The sequence below is a fragment of the Telmatherina bonti genome, assembly GCF_933228915.1.
Source record: "Telmatherina bonti genome assembly, chromosome: 9".
Taxonomy (NCBI): Eukaryota; Metazoa; Chordata; class Actinopteri; order Atheriniformes; family Telmatherinidae; genus Telmatherina; species Telmatherina bonti.
In genome coordinates, this window is record NC_136627.1 from 13,785,565 (window position 1) to 13,803,738 (window position 18,174).

Here is an 18,174-nt window from a genome sequence, read left to right on the forward strand (position 1 = left end):
AGCATCAATTTATTACAATTACAGAAGACGACAGCCAGGTGCATTTAAAACTACTGGCCGGCAGACGACGCGTTAGCTGAATAAGCTTTCCAATAACTTGCTGTTTAGCAAAAGTTAGCTAGAGTAGCTAGCGTTAGCAGCTAAGCTAAGCTATGTTGGATACACAAAACTCCAAAACCCGCACGGAAGCGCCAGTGTTTACATGTTGGTTTTGTATTCTAATCAAGATATTATACATCAGTTTGTTTAGCCTGGGTTTAAATGAGCCAATTGATCACTGAGCAAACTCGCCAGCTTGCAATAAAGCTAAGCTAATGGGTGAAGAAGTCTGTCCCAGTCACGAAAATCAAAATAAACGCGTCTCCAAGCAAAAATCCAACACAAATCTGACGCTCCTATCTTCCGCTTCAATGAATAAACAGGTCGTCTAGTCACAGCGGCTCTATCAAATCACTGTTCGTATCAAGCCGCTCTGTGAGTTGCATTACCACTGAGCAGCTGTTAGCTAAAGATATTCCCCGTTGTGACAACACGCCTATTTCACTGTTTATTCTGGGCCTAAGCGACGCTCCGGAGCCCTGGCCGTTTTCCTGCGCTGCGGAACCTCTGACAGTGACAGTAACTCGGGCCCTGTTAGCCCAACAAGTCGCCCTCCCGATGTATTGTTCCAGCACAATTGTCTATTTTATTTATTCCCCCCTCCCTACCTGGCGCACTGCAGTCGGCGCAGACTTCTGTCCTTTGTAGCTTTCTTGACATCTCGAAAGTGGCTGGAATGGAGAGGTGGGTGTCTGCGCCGATGTAAATATCCCGTCTTCCCCACTGAGCAACCGACCGACGTCTGCCGTGATCCGCTGCGGCCCCCGAATGCCCGGAAGCCGGGTGGTGTGGTCGGCTTTCCCGGCCAGCTGAGAGCTGAAATAGTCGTTTCTTCCAGCGGTGTCTTCGCCTACGCACACTACTGAACTACGAATCCTGAGCCAAATTATGTGAACATAGTTAACCTGTGTGTATGAATCGCATATCCCAGCATTGTTGGGCTACATTAAATCTGGTCCCTGCACTGCCTGCGAGTCACCGAGAGACGGCAGCTCTCTACCTGCGAGTTTGCAACGTACTTACACACACACACACACACACACACACACACACACACACACACACACACACACACACACACACACACACACCGCAACGCTGCAAGCCACCTATGGGGGGGCAGGACGGGTAAGTCCTGTCAACCTTAAAGGTGAGAATGTCAGAGTGTGTGTGTGTGTATATTTATGTATGTATATATATATATATATATATATATATATATATATATATATATATATATATATATATATATATATATATATATATATATGTGTGTGTGTGTGTGTGTGTGTGTGTGTGTAGAGTTGTTCTCATATGTATTCATACCCTTTCATTAAAGAAAAGGCTGAATTTATAAGTCACTCAAATAACTGAAGACTTAAAGAAGGAACAAAAACTAAACATTTGAAAAAATATAATTTAGTAATATGAGACACTGTTTTTTCATGTAATTGAGTTGAAGAAAGAAAAAAAAAAAAAAAGCCAAACAAACAAGGTGCAGAAGTCTGACTGAGAGGAACAGAAAACACCTGACTGTAGCGGAAACATTAAAGGATTGTTCAACAAAATGCTACTTTATGAGTGATGTGATATGTAATAAATTATCTTATTTGTTTGGGTTTTTAAAAAAAAAAATATTTCTATTGAACCAGAATTAGAAAATAATGTAATTATTTTAATTTATATATATATATATATATATATATATATATATATATATATATATATATATATATATATATATATATATATATATATATATACACACATATCATGAGCAACAATAAACAGCTGTATGTACATAAATGTATGTAATAGCTGATATTACAGTTGTTGGCTTTTTATGCAAATATATCTGGATCAATGTTGGTGTTGTGGTTATTTTTGAGTGTATTTATTTATTTATCAATTTATTTACTTTTAATCTCTTGGTTTTACGCGTAGGCCTATTCTCTCTCACAATGTAGCCTAACTTTTTGTGACTAAAGCGTTTCTTATTATTTCATTTTAACCCTTGTGTTGTATTGTAGCCATGGGTTTTGGTATATTCTTTTGCGATAATTTGTTTTAGTTTGTTCAGCTGTATGTTTGTCGTTGCTCGGAATTATGTGATGTCGAGTTTTATTTAACTCATTTTGCTTTTCTTTTTTTTTTTTTTTTTTTGCAGCCAGGCGTTGTGACTTTTATTTTATTTTATTTTATTTTATTTTATTTTACATGCTTAATCACACCATTCCTGACAGCGGATTGGCTGAGTGTGCGCACATTTTATTGCAGCTTGTCAGCGCATCTTTCTCAGTCACCACCACCGGATGGGAGGAGAGGAGGAGGATAGATGTGTTCGAGTAGGAAGGGGAGAAAGAAAGAGAAAGGCAACGGGTGGAGGGACGAGGAGAGATGAAGAAATAAAGGTGTAGCTTAATCTGCCGAGACAATCAAGCGAGGGGGGGTTCCTTTCTTCAACACCACGGGTTTTTGCACTTTATTCCATGCAGAGCGACTATTAAGGGATTATACACCGCTCCCACACAGGTTACAAGCCTTTGGGCATCACCGCCGCGAAGGATGGTAGGCTCGATTTTATTGTAGGGTAAATTCACGACAAAAGTGTTCTCACAATCCACAGTGCAGGAAGAGGAGGCAAACTATGATCAGAGGATGATTTCCGCCAAGAAAACTCCGGAGAAGAGTCGTTATCCTCTCCACTATCTCGTGTGGCACAACAAACACCGTCAGCTGGAGAAGGAGCTGGCAACGAACGAGCAGGTGAGACGAGGAGGAGCGATCAAACACATTTCTCCTTCCAGACAAGGGCCCGTTTCATTATGAGCGATTGTAGGTGTGTGGGTCCATGCTGCTATTAATGGTGCTGGTATGGGTGCCATCTGGGCAGGATTTCATTCAGGAACCTGGGCAGTAATAGCGCAGTTAATTCTCATCTGTTGGCTACGGGAGACACTTGTAGACTACATACTATTTATTTATTTAGTTGTTTTTTTTTGTTTTTTTAAAAAAATACTATCATTCATTAATTCATTCATTCTTTCATCATGCCTTGTTATTATAGATAATATTGCAGTTGTGTGTCATCTATCACCCCCCCCCCCCTCCCCTTGCAAATTTAATATGCATGGCAAATTTGATATAATTTCTTTTGTTCGTTTAATTGCTTTGTTATTTGAAATTGTGGAAATTCAAAGTGCAGCACTATCATCTTCAAACTGTGTAGGCTTTCTACCTTCCCACTAGCATCCAAACCTATTGTGAGTGGGTGAGACAATGCAGATGCTGTATCATGTGGGCGAACAGTTACCAACCACCACCATAAACACAGTAATAGAATCATAGACTTTGCATTACCATTGTTCTTTCCAGATATGATATATGTAGTAAGCAAAAAGGGTAGATTGTAAAAATTTGAGTCTTTCAGCTAACCATGAGGGAGCAGATCATTTGATACGAATTAGACTGTTATGCACAGAAGACACAAGCAGGGTAAAACTGTTGAAAAACCCTGAATTGCTTCTTAATTCAGGGATTTTTCTTGGTAAATCTACTGAAGCACTTTAGAAATTATAAACGAGATGTGCTGCTGCCAGTTAGCTGCCAAGCACATTTTAGACCCTAGCATCATGCAAACTGGACGTCACACTTCAACACACGAGGACATACATTTGCCCACACACACTTTTTTTTTAGTGATTATAAAACCCATACAATAAAGTAAAAGCTTTTCTTTACCACATGAATACCTGTGGGGTAACCAAAGGATGTTACTTTGTTACTTTTGTTTATGGCAATCCCTGCATATACAGTGAAAGAGTGACGTTTACAGACATTTTCATTTTGTAAATGCATGATGCACCTTTCATAGCAGACCAAACCCACTGATATTTAGCCGATACCAAAAGTAACAAGATGTTTATGGATGGAAATGGCTCATTTTGCTTTCCAAGAAGAGATGGGGGAAAAAAAAAAATCTTTCACCCCCTGCTGGCTTAATACAATCAATGAAGAGATCACTCATGTATGGTTGTTTGGTGTTTATTAAGGTTTTCCATTTGGTGCACAAGCTTGATGTTTATATGGACCTATATTTCTTCAGCCTGATTAAAATGATCCTGACATGATCTGTAAACATGGTAAACATGTAAACATGGCTGTAAACAGTTGATTAATTAGAAAGACACTCTTTTGAGATTGGAAATTTGTTGAAAATATACTAAAAGAAGAAGAAAGATAGATTGTCTTCAGTTTATTGATAAAATAATGAACATTTAGTGAATTCAAATGAATACATTGCTTCCTCTAATAAAGCACCAGGCTCCATGGCACACATATTTTTGCTTTGTGGGAGAGAAACAGTGGAGCTTTACAGTCTGTTCCACGATGTCCTGCTTTTAGGAGCAAGCTCAAACTGTGGATGAGAGTCTCAAACAAAAACTGGTGTTAGACATTTGTCTACCAGGAACACTTGCAATTTGAGAAATTTAAAAAACCTTCCTGGTTAATCCTTATTTTTCTTTCTAAGGTCTTCAGCAACAGAGTTGCGTTGTTTTGGAAAATCACTGTCATCTGAACTCCACCATGTTTTAGAGCAGAAAGAACAAACTCCTTTCATCTCGAGTGAAGCCATCAGACCACATGCATGCATAGCTGTGTTTTCCCTGTTGATGAGAAATAAATAGGTTTAAACCAACCCTCTTGAGCTGATAAAAATAGAATCTGACAGAGCCAGATCTGACCAGTCCGATCCGATGTTTACATCACAAACTGGTCAACAATGCTGGTCATTGTTACACTTTCCTAATGTCAGGAAGCCTCTTCCATTATCCCAAATGGCTTCCATTCCACTGTGGGATGCTAATGTGATTTTGAGTGGTTTGCTGGGTCTTTTTTCTGTTTTTCTTTCATTTCCTCTGCCAGAGGATTTTGATGACATTGCACTTACTTCTAGGTACAAAAGACAGCAACAAGTCTAATTAGTGAAACATTTGTTTGCATACAATGCAGCACTGGGTGTTGCTAGGTTGCAACTGGATGCTGAGTTGGATGATCACACCCTTCTATTGGCTTGTTAAACCTTCTAGAAGGGTGATAACAAGTCTAACTTTAGAGCTCAGAGGGATTTGGGGTTGAAGAATGATATTGAGGTCCATGTCCTCTGCTACCCAGTAACTTTTTAAAAAGAAATTTTTTATTAATGTTTTATTTTTGCCACTGTTGCATTAGGCATTGATACTTTGTTGATGTTCGGAAAATATTCCCAAGACAAATGTTGTCTTTCCCCAAGCCTCTTTCTTTGAGCCCATTAGAACATGTCACATGGGGAAGTAAAAATGAAGATATTTGTACAGAATTGAGAAAAAATTTAAATGCAGCTATTCAATGATGCCCCCACTAAACTGTGATGATATCTGCAGCAGCACATTTCAGTAAATATTCCACAAAACGTCTATCAGTTATGAAGCCAAAAAGACAGCGGCAGACTTACCATTAGGCAAAACTAGGCGGTTGCCTAGGGCCCCCAGTTCTTTAGGGCCCCATAAAACTTGTCATACATTTATGGTTATTTATTACTTAATTACTTATTACTAACAAAAATGATGCATTTGATTAAAATGCATTCGCTAAACTGTCAAAAGAATGATGATTATTTTATGTGTGTCTCAGAGCCCCCCCCTTCAGGTATATAGGGCCGCACATGTGTTCTGTGTGTGTGATGCGGTCAGTGAGTTGATCTGTAACTCAGGGGTGTCGAACTCCAGTCTTCGAGGGCTGGAGTCCTCGAGGGAGTATAGGTTTTTGTTGTTTCCCTGCACCAACACAGCTGATTCCAATCAAATGGATCCAGGAGATCTTTGTCAACCTATTTATCAATTTCGGTCAGATGTGTTGGAGCATGGAGACAACAAAAACTTGCAGGATACCGGCCCTCAACGACTGGAGTTTGACACCCCTGATGTAAATTAAAGAATGACTCGTTACAATAAATGATCAGTTCATACCATCGAGTGAAGCAAACCCTCCCTGTCATTATACACGGTCCTCTCAGTCAGCAAAGACACTTTTACACTGGCTGTTTGTTAGCAATGCAAATAATATACAGTAGTGGAGTAGAAAATGTAATATTTACCATAGGACCCCATGCCTACTTTCGCCTTGGGCCCCAAATCTCTTAAATCCGCCACTGCAAAAAGACTGCTTGGCTGGAGCAGGGTTGCAGAGTAAGGAGACGAATCAGCTGACACCTGTTGGTCAGCATTAGTTTTCTGTCTATGAAGTTTCTGACTTGTTTCACCACAGATGGGTAAATGACAGAACTATGCTCCTCATATATTCTGGGTTTGAGCAGCAGAAATGAACCTGCTGAAAATATTTGATTCAGGGAAACTTAACACAGCCTTTGCTAAGATGACAGAGTGGGGTCAGATCAATGGACTGAGTTTGATGCAACTCAAGTTCACAGAGTTTAAGGGAAGCTAATAAATGATGAACAACAGCTACTGTTTACTGAGAAGTACTGTAGCACAGAAAACTAGGAGGATGTTGGAAGAGGTGTGACACACAGCAGATAAAAATTTGTTTATACAACTGAGAAAACAGCTGCAGTAAAAGCACTGGCTGTTCTCATGGCATTATGAGCAAACCTGATGCAATTACAGCATATAAAACATTACAGTCCTGCTCTACAGGATAGCTGCAAGCTAATCCTTTGCTCCACTGTAGAAAATGTTGCAGGTTTATTTTTCTTTAAACAAAGACTTAAAAGTTGGAAAATGACTATGAAATTTGTTTGTGGCTGATGTGAGGAACTGTGTTGCCTGTTTTTAATGCAATGCTGCCTGAAAACATGAAGATCATGGATTCATGGACAGAGATTTCTCCAGGTTTTCTGCTTCATTTATTTTTTTGGGGGGGGGTCATGAAATATTAACAGTTTGTTCTTATTACACCACAATTTGTTGACATAGATTTTAGCAGATTGTTGAATCTTTACATCTGAGAGACCCTGACTCTTTAATGTGCTCTTCTTTTTCTTTGAAAATAAGATGAATTTTTCTAACTTTTTCTCGAGACCACCTTTCCCGTTTTAATTCCCATTAATGCCAAAATATTCAACTTGCACTAATACTCTTTCTGAAATAGTAACATGTATTACTTTCAACAATTTGAGGATTTTTTTCACATGTTGTTTTGTGATGACCATGTGAAGCATCCCACCACATGACCACTGCAGTCCAACCACTGTCTTATGGGTCCAGTGACCGTATTCTGGTAGCAAACATACCTTCGTTAGCCTGCTAAAAACTGTGGTTGTGCTATACACTCTGCCTTCTTGCAGCTGGACCTGCAAGCTGCACCTGTCAATTAAAAGAACACTTCCCAAATTATGCCAAATTTTGAGCTTAAATTACTTCTAAATGGATGAGTCATAAGGAAAAAAACAGAAAAGATATTGCATTTGTTCATCTTTCTTCTTCTCTTCACATCAGCGTCAGGGCATTCTCCAGACCGTAAAACTTCAATTACCTTCTATCTCTGTTTGATGACAGAAAAGACAAGTTGTGAACAGAAATGACAAGGACACTGGTCATGAATAGAACTACTTATTTCCCCCTTTCCCTGTTAGACTCTCTTAGTTGTTGAATGTTTGTTTTGTTTTTTTAAAACCCACCATTAACTAATGTCAGATTTTAGATTAATAAAATTACCAATAAACAAGCACAAGTAATTGAACAATATGTTGTTGATTACAGTAACACCACACACAACGTGATTCAGGAGCGTTTGTCAGTTACAAATATGCAAAACACACATGATGATCATGACAGGTGTCAGTAAGTGTTTTGGATCATTGCTACACTCATTGTTCAGTTCAGTTCAACAGTTTCACAGAAAACAACCTCAGAAATGATCCACAAACTTAACTACTACACAGAAAAATTGATAAAATTCTGAATTATCAATTTTTGTGGATTGAAAATACCTGCTTTGACAAATCAGGTCAGCAAAATGAAGGTACTCCATCTGTCCAAGGCCTAGTTGGCCTGCCTGCTGCACATAACCAGGGCGTTCTATGACATGTATTGACCTAGACTTAGATTTCCATGTTTAGATTTGGAAAAAAAAATTAAGGCCACTAACCTACATTTCTAGCTGACCTACTGTGATAACATCCAGCTAGGTCAGTCAAGTGAAACACAACATTTAGAACTAATGGTGATTGAAAAAAACCCACTGTGATGTGGTGAACTCAGTAGTTTTATAAAAGATACTGTGCATGCTAAGCTGAAAGTAGTCAAAACCTGAATGATGTTCTGTTTATCACAACAACATAGCTTAAAATAGTTTATACAAATTACTTTTACGCTGTTTTTGCATTGTGTTTTGCACCTAAAGCACAGTTCACAACAAGGTAACTCAGCAGCACTACAGAAAAATTCATTCTGTTGTTACACAACGCCACAAATATCACACATGAACTTTCTCTTGCTAATTGGAAAAACTGTGCTTGGTATAGAAATTGCATTTATTATTACAATTAATCCCAAAACTAAATTAAAACGACATTACATCAAAATGTCGCAATGTCTCATAGGTTCTTGCCCAACTGTGACTCTGAGTAAGCAGAACAGAGAATTCCTACCTTGTGGCTTAGTTGAGTTACCACGTTTCCATGTAATACTAACACAAAACCACAACTCAATTATCTCATTCCAATGTGAGAGTGATCTGTGGTCGCAGTTTTGTAATACGAAGCCATGCAATTACAATTTTCCCACTAGTGTCACCAAATGAGTTCACTTGAAATCCTTTCTACTTCTGTTTTCTTTCTGCATCTTTACTTATTCTGCAAACCTATAGACATTGACATGTTCATAGGTTTGACGTTGTCTGTTATCCATAGTTGTGTTTTAAAGTTGAGGGTTATGGTAGAGCCAGGGGGATGTGTAGAGTCCAGGCTGAGTAAACTGAGTTCTTGTATTGGGATTGTAAGCTTATGTCATATTGGATCTAATAGGGAACAGAAGGAGTATTTCCTAACCTGGCATACTTAAAGCGAGTTTGTGACCCACTTTTAGAGTGGGTGAAAACAGTGAAAAGCCTCTGCTGGGAACAGGCATGGCAGAAAAACACAGTGGTAATAAAGCTGCAGAAGAGAGACACATCAGTTCCATCAATATATTATTGCAGTATTGTCCTTTTATAGTGACTGTGACATTACAAGAAACAATAAGATTTAATTTCAGTTTCATTTCACAATGTGGATGCTGCAATTATCCAGCAGTGTTTCTGACTGAGTTTCACCGCGGCAATGTAGAGACTGGCTGTTGTGTCATGAAGCTCAGTGCTTATTTCAAATGCACATATGGTGCATATATTAGTTGAAACTGTGTGAATTTTATCCAGATATTCCATTAAAGAAAGATCTGCGTGCGTTGCCATAGAAATGACCAAAGAGAAAGATGAGAGGGAGAAAAGCAAACAGCAGTGGGATAACAGAGGGAATTAGAGACCCTGAGATGCCTTTGTAGCAGGGAGCAAAAAAAAAAAAAAAAAAAAAAAGATTTTGAGAAAGGACGTTTAAGAAGCAAACATCTTAAACTAACTAAATGAAACAAGGACTGCAGATAAAAGCAAACTAATGATAGGAGTGAAGATAGAATGTGGAAAAAAGAAAAGGAGGGAGGAAATAGTGGCAGACTTTGACCGTAAACAGAGTCTGTCTGGTTGCACGCGGACATAAGAGCACAGTCTAATTGATAAAAAACAGGACCGTGTGAGGAGTGATGGTCTGTCTCAGGACAAAGGCAGGAAATTGACAAAAACTTTTCTCCTGCACTGTTTCTTGTCTTTGTCAGAGTCTGACCTCAGCTCTCTCTCCTCCACTCGGGGCATGGCTTGAATATGATGCCATCGGCAAGGAGCTAATGTTAGATCAGCATTATAAAATTTATGCTGGGCTGCTAGCTTGAGGGAACAGAGCCATAAATTTAGGCTCATGGGTTCATTGCCTTTTTTGGCATGCATGCACCCACCATCTGCTATCTGCCTGCACCTGTCTTCAAGCACCTTCCTCGCGATTCTCTTTCCTTCTTCTCAGAGTCACATCTGCCCACTATATTAGGTTTTCCTTATCTTCCTTCCAGAGTACCTACCGTCAATCCTTCACTCCAGCATCCATCAAACATTCCTTGTTGTGAGAAAAACCAAGTCCAACTTGCAGGTTTATCAAAAAAAAAAAAAAACTACTAATTTGTTCCTTTCCCCAAACATTTCTAGCTTGTAGTAGTTTCGGTGTGAGGTGTCATCGAGTAGCTGATCAAATACTCCTGAACTTTTAAACCTCAGTGTTTGACTTTTGGCTTATTGTGCTGATGATGTTACAGTCTTTCATCATCAGCACCCAGCTGCTGCTCAGCACGGTTGCGCATGTCCTCACATCAGCTGGGAGCAACTTTAAGCAGCTCTTAAGCCCTGTAATCAGGTTTTCCATATGAGAGACGGAGCAAGGGCCCAGTGTCTTCCTGTTATGATTTCGTGCTGCTGTTATTTGTCTGTAGTTCATTTCACAGAAGATGAACGTCTCTGGATATATACTGAAGTTGTTACATAATCCATCCCTCCGATGTGAATCCAGAGTCCTGTGATGGACTGGCGACCTGTCCAGGGAGTACCCTGCCTCTCGCCTAATGATTGCTGGGATCCGCTCCAGCTTCCCGCATCCCTGAACTGGACTAAGTGGTTAAGAAAATAGATGAATGGTGTTTTAAAATTGTTGGATACTTTAGCCAATGTTGTCCACTTTTAAAAACCATTTGTGGTGAATTTGATTTAATTTGTACGGCTAAAACCAATAAAACCATGACAATAGGTTGCAAGTGAAACAGTACACGCTCATTGATATGTTTGAGCATTGACAAGTAAAAAAAAAAAAGAAAAAACAGATGCTCATTGAAATCTCAGGCCCAGCTTCTTTTATGGAAATGTTTTATTAATGTGGAATAGTTCAAATATCCCACAAGGGCAGGTTGCTTCATCTGCAGCAATATTTTTGCTGCACTGAACCGTAGTGAGAAAAAGATTTAAGCCTCAAGGCGCAGTCATTAGTCAGTTGATGTCCTCTCTCGTCAACGATAAAGCTCCCAGGAGGACACCTCGAGACCTCTGTTGCGTTTGTCTAGCAAGCTTGTCGATACGTCATTCCAAGCCTGGATATATTAGATGAATGGATGTGTGTTTGCTTTATTAGAAACGTTTTAGACATGCTTTGAAACTTTGGCTGCAAAATGGTTGTTCCCTTCAGTTTGTTACTCTTACTGACTTAACATATTCGTGATCTGTTTATATAGTTTGATATATTTAAGGAAAAAAAAGATTTTATTCACACCTAAATTAAGGAGCCCATGTAAATCTTTAAAGTGGGAGTAATTTCTTAACACTAGTGAACAGTGGAAAAATGATAAACAACACATTAAATGTTTGCCATGACAGTCAAACCAAAGGTTAAGCCATTTAAAGCATGAAAGGGGATCATTTCATTCATTCATTCATTCATTTTCTAAACCGCTTAATCCAATTCAGGGTCGCGGGGAAGCTGGAGCCTATCCCAGCTGGCTTTGGGCGACAGGCAGGGTACACCCTGGACAGCTCGCCAGTCCATCGCAGGGCCGGGGATCATTTCATAAGAGAAAAAAATGGAAATCTCTTCGAAAAGAGAAAAGTCATGCATCTGTTTTTCCCACACACTGGTGTTTTCTGAGAAAACCTACTCAAAAAGGTCACATATAATTATCTTTTTTCTCTTAATCTTTGAAAATACATGACGTTAACTTCAGTGTTTTCTCCCACAAATTAATTTTCTGAAATCTGAATTCTTATTTGCCCCAATATATTACATATTTATAAGGGAGAAACGGGTTTTTCCAGCAACTCCTGAATGCAGCAGTTGAGGAATGGCGGCATGATTGAACTCAGAAGTTGGAATATCCAAGTAGTCGGACAGGGATCCTCAATCCTGGTCATTGAGGGAAGGTGTCCTGCAGGTTTTTCAAGTGTCCCTGCTGGAACACACCTGACTCAGGCTCAGTCAAGCTCTGCATATGTCTGCAAAATGCACAGTAATTTGAATCAGGTGTTTTGCAGCAGGGCCACTCAATGATCCTGCAGTCGTATAAAAGAACTGGGATGGTCTTAAAAGTTAGATTTCCAGTTGAAACGTTGAGTAACCTCAACAGCTCCAGTCTCAAAACAAAACATGATCCACCCTATTTATTAGGTTTGGGAAAATCAAATAAAAAAAAATGAATATCGGGATTTTTTGCTTCACAATGTTAAAATCGATTTTTTTTGTGTCAAAAAAATATTTTTTTCCCAAATAAATAAAAATAATCCATTACAATTTTTTTTTGGTCTTTTTTAGTGTTTTTATTAAACTTTTTACTTGTCTTCCTGGGCATTATAGCAGCAGAATGAAAATGTGTTGTTTTTTCTAACTGAAATCAAGAAAAATGACGTTTTGTACATATATATTTTTTTTGTTTTAATCTAAAAAAATCAGCAATATCAAAGAATTGTGAGAATTGCAATTTAAATCGAATTGACACCCAAAAAATTGCAACTTGAATTGAATCGGGACAAAAGCATGACAGCCCTAATATTTATAATGTTCCAGTGATTAAATCACTGATTTCTAATTTTAGACCCAGCTTTAAAATCATGAACGGAAAACTGATGAATTTCTGTGTTTCACCATGCAAACCTCAGCTTAGCTGCATTGTTTGCTAACTTTCAGTCATCCAGAGATACAGCTTTTGTCTTTGACTTTGGCGTATATGTGCTTAAGCAAGCGAACAAGCAGCTTTCAGACGTGTTGTTGAAAATGAAACCAAATCAATACTCTGACATTTCTAAATGAATGGATTTGCTGAGCTGCTTCCTCCTTGTTTTCAAGGTGAAATGCTAATTGTGTTGTTAACATCCATTTAAGCATAAGGAGGCCCTTGGACTTGACGTCCTGGAGAAAGATGTCCCTTTCATCATCATTTCATCATCAGTCCAAACTCGCAGCAGAAGTTCTTTACCAGATGACCGCGTTTAGGTTTTTCCATAATATTCATGCGCTCTCAAGCACACAAAAAAGAGGGCGACAGCTGCGCTGTTTCATTCCACTCAGCTTTATTATGTGATTAACTTTATTTATAGTAGCTGTACTACCTCCCTTGTTCAAACAAACAATATATTCTTTGAGTGGGCTCTCTCCGGTGTTCAATCTCCTGTCAGTCCGCATCCAAGTCTTTTCTGTTGTTTGATGAGGTGCTTACTGAGCAGCTTACTGCATTAAACAGGTGTCAGAACCTTTGCAGAGGCGTTAGCTTTTCTCCTTGCTGCTGCTGCTGTTCTGACAGGTCAATCTGCAACCTACCCCATCTGTGTTTTTATGATCCCTTTCTCAATCTTTCTAGCAGCAGAACAATCTGGTAAAATTGGCTCTGACAGTAAAAAATGTGCAGTAAAAAAAAAAAAAAAAAAAAAAAAAGATGAAACATGCTGGAATGTAGGTCAGCATTTTCACTAGATGATTGTGTCTTTTTCTCCGCTGTTTGAATTTGCAGGCCTTGAACGCTCCTCCATGAGTTGAAAAGCATCGTGGCTTGTGTGAAGACGAATGTCAGACTTTTTGAGAGGTTCTTCCTCTTGCATGGGGTTATATTCGTCATTTGTTCTGCTCACTCTGTCATCTGTGACGCAGGTTTTGCGTTGTCCTTATATTTCGGAAGCGTTGTCAAAGAGTAAAAAAGGATCAGGACTTCATGGCGCTTCAGCTTTTGTCAAAGTCTCTTCTGAAAAAGAGAATCGCAGAGGCAAGAAGAAAGGCAAGGGGAGGAAAAGTTATTTTTACAACCCAGCCTCTTATGGCCTCCCTCTGCTCTCATGCGCCCCATGCACAAACATTTTGAAGAAGCTGCCATGTGTGTATAAGCACAATTTTGTGTGTGTGTGTGTGTGTGTGTGTGTGTGTGTGTGTGTGTGTGTGTCTGTAGTGTTTATATGAAAGATTGATGTTGGCCTAAGTACCTGCCAAGCTGCATCAGGCCAAGCACATGCTGAGCGAGGGAGAGGAGGGATAGAACGAAGAAAGGAAGGGGGGTGAGAGAGGGAGCAGATGCCTCAGATAGAGATGCCTATCAATAATGCAGCCTCCACAAGCTCACTGTTGAGGAAGGACAGGAACAAATTAAACAGAGAGGAGTGGAGCTGGAGTTTAAATAAAAGAAATAAAACAGGTGCTTTTGATCTTCTTAGGCTAATATGGGCCAATAGCTAATATGATGTTAAATAAGCCCAATTTGTATATATATATATATATATATATATATATATATATATATATATATATATATATATATATATATATATATATATATATATCTGTATATGTATATATATATATGTATATATGTCACTGTTTTCCATAATATATATATATATATATATATATATATATGTCACTGTTTTCCATAAAATGTTTTTTTTCTTTAAAATGAAGTTGTGTGAAGCATTATGAATGGTCACTATGGTGACCTGCAGTCAGACTCCTCAGAGTTTTGAGAATGAAATGAGCTCAGCTTACAGCTACTCTGTCTGGAGGGAAATTTTCAGCATATAAAACAAGTCAAGCCACCATATTTTCAGCAGTTTGAATCAACACTACATTATAGGTTTTTACATTGTGTCGCTTTTGTAAATGACAACATGGCCCATGTCAGTACAAGGTGTTGTGACCCAGACTATATTACAATGGCATGTTGCTAAACAAGCGTTTAATGGCTGAGAAAGCATAATAATTGCCCCACACCCAAATTCTCTGATTGGCTGACTTGTTCCTACCCCTCTGTTTTGCAGAGGTAAGATGCCTCTTTTCTTTTATGGATCAAAGAGTAAAAGCCATCTGATCTGTATACTGAAGCTTTATAGGCATTTTTAATGCTTGACGCCACGACTCCTTAATCTCTAAAAGAAAAGGTTCACCGTTGCAAGGCGAAGACAAAGAGCTGAATTTCAGAGCTGGTGGGGATTAAGTTTGGACCAAAGTAAACATATATCTGACTGAAGTAAACACATTCTACAAGAAAGTAATTATTATAGATAATTTTCCACAACATGCTAACTTCTTTAGTGAATTTTGGACTTTCATTCAGGGCCACCATACTTGTCTTACTTGTTAATGCAAGAAAATCAGTCTACTAACAGCATAAAACATGACTGTATTCTGTATGAGGGTGCAGCTTGCATGAAAAGTAAAAATAAAATCAGTTTCCCTTGCTAAAACAAGTTGATATGCCTGCAGTGAGAAAGGCCTGTCACGCAAGCTGCCTGACTGAGCCAGAACTGAGTTAATATTATTTGCAGCATCTTATCTTTATGTGGCAACTTATAATGAAGCAGCTGATTAACCAAAGTGTTTGATTTACTCTCCACACACTCAATATAACAATGACTCCCCTTTAAGTCTAAGGTACAGCTCAGTTCTTTTCAATGTTTTTCACTTGGTAAAGTCATAAATTTCTCTTGTAATACAGAAGCAGAAATACTCTCCAATACACAGCGCAGACAGTTTTGCATGATCTTCATCAGAGACCAAACTGACCACAAAAATACCCTTTACTGTGAGATTCCATCGATAAGAGATGACAGGAAGCAAAGAGATGAGCAGGAATGACACGCTAGTGCAAACGCCCTGTGTGTGTATGCATGTGTGTGTGTCTATCTTAGAGAATAATAGTGCATGAGTCCATAGCCTATTAGTTGTAAACAACGTTATTTCCTCCTGAGAGTTTGGATTTTGTTAATGGGGGAGGGGACGAGTTCTTTATTATGATGTAACTCAAAGACAGTGTATGTCTGTGTGTGTATGTGTGTGTGTCTGAGTGTGTCTTTTATCAGCCAAACATTGTTCACATCTGAATGAGTAAGTATGTCAATATGTCTGCGGGTCAGTCTGCAGTACTGGGAGCGTATTAGCTCTTGGTTGACTTAAGTGGAGCTCCTTGGTCTCAGTGCGTTTATGTTGTCTGTGTGTTGTTGTCTAGGTGAGTGGTCCAGGCCAAACAGCAGCCTCTAGGGCTTAAAATGGAAGCCAGGTACCTTAAATGGCAGTTCCTCAAATGGCCCTTCCGAGTGTGATCGTGAAAGCAAGTAAATCCACACAGAAGTTTAAAGCAGAAACCAGAAACAAGAAGGGATTTTTCTTGAATGTAATCCTTTCAGCAGTTCTTATTATTTCCTAACTGGAATTAAACATAAACATTATTTCATTATTTATTAGCCAAGGGGTGGCAGTGGCTCAGGTGGTAGAGGTGCTTGTCTTGTGACCTGATGGTCTGTGGTTTCCTACGCTGCTGCAGCCCTGAAGGGGACACGGTTGCTCTGTTTATTTCACCATTATGACGTTTTTTTCCACCCACAAGCTTTAAACTTTGGAAGAACTTCCTAATAGCTTGTCAATTTCCAAATTAAATTAAATGAGCTAAAATGATATTAATTTACAAATCAAGTGATAAACATGCGCTTTAAATTATAGACCTGTTTCCTATATACATAATTGATGGGGAAAAAAAGGAAAGAATTCAATTCAGTTCAGCTTTATTTGTATAGCACCACTTCACAACAGTGTTGTCACTGGCCAGTTTACATACACATCATTTCAAGCCAAAGAAAAGAAGAAAATAAATATAATCTGAGCTTTAATAATACACAATAAAGTAAACTTGAAAATAAATTAATTTGCACATAACTGAGTTTAACCAAACAACCCACAAACTCTCCATTAAAGAGACAGAACTTAAGTGAACCAGAAAAATTTATGTACAGTTTAGTTAGTCAAAAGTACCAACCAGCAGGTGTTGTTTCAGGTGGGGTGCGTAATTACATAGAGTTTATGCGGATTATGTATGTTATGAGGACAAACACAAAGCTTCATTATCCATTATAATGTGAACATATAGTTGATTCATGCAGTTTTTGAGACCTTTTGCATCACTTTATGGTAAAAAAAAAAAGCTCAGATTCTTGTTGTACAAAATTTTATACTTGTCTTCTGCCCATTGGTTGTTACAATAACAATACAATTATTCACTGCAATCATTTTGACATATTACATTGTAATGGACAGTGCAGAAATGCAAGAAATGTTTTTGGAAATGTCTTTTTTTTTTTACATCTTAAAGGTCTAAATAAAGACTTTGGATTAAAGAAATGACACTTTTCTCCCCATTTTTGCTTGGATCCGGCTTTAAATGGTTTACTTATGGATTAGCATAAGCAATGAAATGATATCACCAAAAATTATAATACAAAAATGTGTAAAAAGCTATTTAGAAATATAATACTGAACAAATACAGGATGGAACCATAATGTAAACTCCAATTTGTCCTTTCCTTCTTTTTCAAATACTACTACTACTACTACTACTACTACTACTACTACTACTACTACTACCACTTGCTGCTTAGTGGGCACAGCTTTTACGCATTTACTTTTGTATTTTATTTGTATATTTACTTCAAAACTCTGCATGATACATTGAATATTCATAATACTCCTTTAATATACAAACATAAACATAGTAAAAGGGGGTAGGCACATAAAAGTTTGGACCATAATTAAAATGAAATATCTCTCATTTTTATTATGAGTTGTTCTTTTTATTGAGTATAAATGATGGAAGACAGACTTCCTGCTGAGCAGACAAGACATCAACAGTCACATGGTTGGTTGTTGTAGGTACATAAAAACAAAACATGAGTACTCTTAACATGCTATTACCCGAAAGACATGAGAAATAGCATCTAGATAACTCAAATATAGCCCACTAACCCAAGTACAGTGGTAAACTTGTCTGCAGTTAGAGTCTGCAGTTAAAATGGGAGCTTATTTCTCTGACCACCGTCTGTCTGGCTAGTTTCTCATCCGAACCAAGTGAACCACAGCAAATTCACTGAGTCTCCAGTTAGAGACTGATGAGGTTTGCAGAGTAAGCCCCAAGCTGCCATCACAACAAATTCCTC

The 18,174-nt window shown here is 38.4% G+C and overlaps 2 protein-coding genes across 2 annotated transcripts in view; one reads left to right on the top strand and one right to left on the bottom strand.

Annotated features, from left to right (window-relative positions):
* Positions 1–914, bottom strand: part of LOC306760697 (ARF GTPase-activating protein GIT1-like) — a 28,031-nt gene extending 27,117 nt beyond the window's left edge. Inside the window, exon 1 of the mRNA XM_079246661.1 lies at positions 708–914. Coding sequence (XP_079102787.1) covers positions 708–759 — 52 coding nt within the window. The 5' untranslated portion in view covers positions 760–914. The remainder of the gene's footprint in view (positions 1–707) is intronic.
* A 1,843-nt stretch (positions 915–2,757) lies between these two features.
* Positions 2,758–18,174, top strand: part of ankrd13b (ankyrin repeat domain 13B) — a gene marked incomplete at both ends in the record, with an annotated part of 43,882 nt that continues 28,465 nt past the window's right edge. Inside the window, one exon of the mRNA XM_079246759.1 lies at positions 2,758–2,865. Within this exon, the coding sequence (XP_079102885.1) occupies positions 2,758–2,865 (108 nt within the window). The remainder of the gene's footprint in view (positions 2,866–18,174) is intronic.